At 23.1% G+C, this 2,157-nt stretch overlaps 1 protein-coding gene across 1 annotated transcript; it reads left to right on the top strand.

The window, feature by feature from the left end:
* LOC124953781 (PHD finger-like domain-containing protein 5A) lies at positions 1-866 on the top strand. Its single transcript, XM_047505668.1, has 3 exons — positions 1-203; positions 274-464; positions 543-866. The coding sequence occupies exons 1-3, from the start codon at positions 152-154 to the stop codon at positions 630-632; spliced, it is 333 nt and encodes a 110-aa protein (XP_047361624.1). The 5' UTR covers positions 1-151; the 3' UTR covers positions 633-866.
* Positions 867-2,157: the final 1,291 nt, after the last annotated feature.

Raw genomic sequence — 2,157 nt, 5'->3', positions numbered from 1 at the left:
TATCCGATCTCTATAATTAACTTATTTAAGACATAATTCAATACACAAATAACAATTATTATGATAAATAAGTTTGTTTTTAAGTCAGCAAATATATAACCTATAAAACTATATGTATTGATAAAACTATAAGTAATTATTTCTTATAAAAATGGCCAAGCATCATCCAGATTTGATTTTTTGTCGTAAACAGCCGGGTGTTGGTATGTTAAGATCTTGTTTTTAATAAAAAAATAGATTCATACAGAAATATAATAAAAGAATTTTTTTTAGCAATTGGCCGTCTCTGTGAAAAATGTGATGGCAAATGTGTTATTTGTGATTCCTATGTTAGACCTTGTACTCTTGTTAGAATATGCGATGAATGCAATTATGGATCATACCAAGGACGTTGCGTGATATGTGGAGGACCTGGCGTATCAGATGCATACTATTGTAAAGAATGTACAATTCAAGAAAAAGATGTAAATATATCTCTTTAGTATAATTATATAAATTGATATCAAATATATATATTTTACAATTTATTTTATAACTTTCAGAGAGATGGTTGTCCTAAAATAGTAAACTTAGGTAGTTCCAAAACAGATCTCTTCTACGAGAGAAAAAAATATGGATTTAAAAGAAGATAATTTTGTTTTATTAGTTGTCAGTAATCATAAGGAAATAAATTTTTTTTTAACATATTGTAATATAACGATTTTTCCATTAATTTTTATTAAATCATAGGGTATGATATTTTGATAACTCATAAATGATTTCACATTAGATAATAAGATAAACGTTTAAAGTAAAGATAAAGTGTATTATGTACTATTTAATATATATACAAGATAATGTCTATAAATAAACATGCCTTTTCATTATATTCCAACTTATTAATTATTCCCTGATTACTCATAACATCTCCTTATTTCATTCTAGTTACAATATTGAATGTCAATCTTACAAATAAATATATGTGATGTGATGTAAATCTTAATCATCATGGGTAAATAGATTGTTCTGCCATACTTCATTCAAAACAAGCATATACAATATTTCTCTATTTTATAACAACTTTTTACAATAGATTGTAAAAATAGATCCAATCTTTTGGCTTTTTTTTTTTTTCAGTTCACTTTAATATTTTTCTACATTGCAGCGTGCACCAAAATTATAGTCATCGAACATATATAAAAAACATATGTAGTCATTTTGCAGACAGAACGGTATTTTACAAAATACATTTTCATTGTTTATAAAACAATATATTCTTATTAAATATATATAGAAGAAAATTAAAAAGTAATTTTTACTGTACATAAGAAACAGCAGCAATGTAGTTATTATCTGTTACATGTTCTAACTTACTGTTCTTATAAAGAATATATATTATTTTATATAAAAGTATTTTATATATCTACTTTATATATTATGTGAGAAGTACAAGTTTCTTTGTTATTTATAAGTTTAACTTCAATATTTGCTGTTCTCTATGAATTGGTATTTAATTTATAAATACATTAAAATATAAAAAGAAAGCATAAAAGATATTTCTTGCTGACTATATAATACTTGTACTTCTTTGCAAATGTTCATTTGTCAATTATTTAAACTATACGTGATTTATAGATATATTTCCTGTATTGTTGGTATATAATCTAATACTCTATTAAGAAATAAAATCTATTTTACTAAGAAATATACTATAACCTTATTTTTAAAAATGCATTAGTTTTAATTGCTGATATTAAAATGGATGGACTTTGTTAGATTTATTTGCAAAATTATTTACTAAAATTTACTAATGTAAATTAGTGATTATCATAGGAATGTTTATTTTATTTACCTATTATAAGGTTGTGTATATTTCTACATTGAACTGAGTTATTGAACTGACCATAAAACTACTTCAATTCTATATTAAAATACAATTAAGTTTCCTTGCTATAATTTTTACGTATTAATTGTCTATAGTTATATCGTGTATATGCACATTATTGATTTTTTACAAAATTTTAGTTTAATCTACATCGAAACCCCATTGGATTATAAGTTTAATTTTATAATGCAAATCCATTATTGTAAAAACTATATTTTTTTTTTATATCTAGAAATTAGTTGTTAATATATAAACAGCAAAAGCTGTTTGAATGTTCTGAAGCATTTATATCT

The sequence above is a fragment of the Vespa velutina genome, chromosome 13 (genome assembly GCF_912470025.1).
Source record: "Vespa velutina chromosome 13, iVesVel2.1, whole genome shotgun sequence".
NCBI lineage: Eukaryota > Metazoa > Arthropoda > Insecta > Hymenoptera > Vespidae > Vespa > Vespa velutina.
The sequence above is the reverse complement of the archived record's forward strand: the minus strand, read 5'-3'. Positions and strand labels throughout refer to the sequence as shown.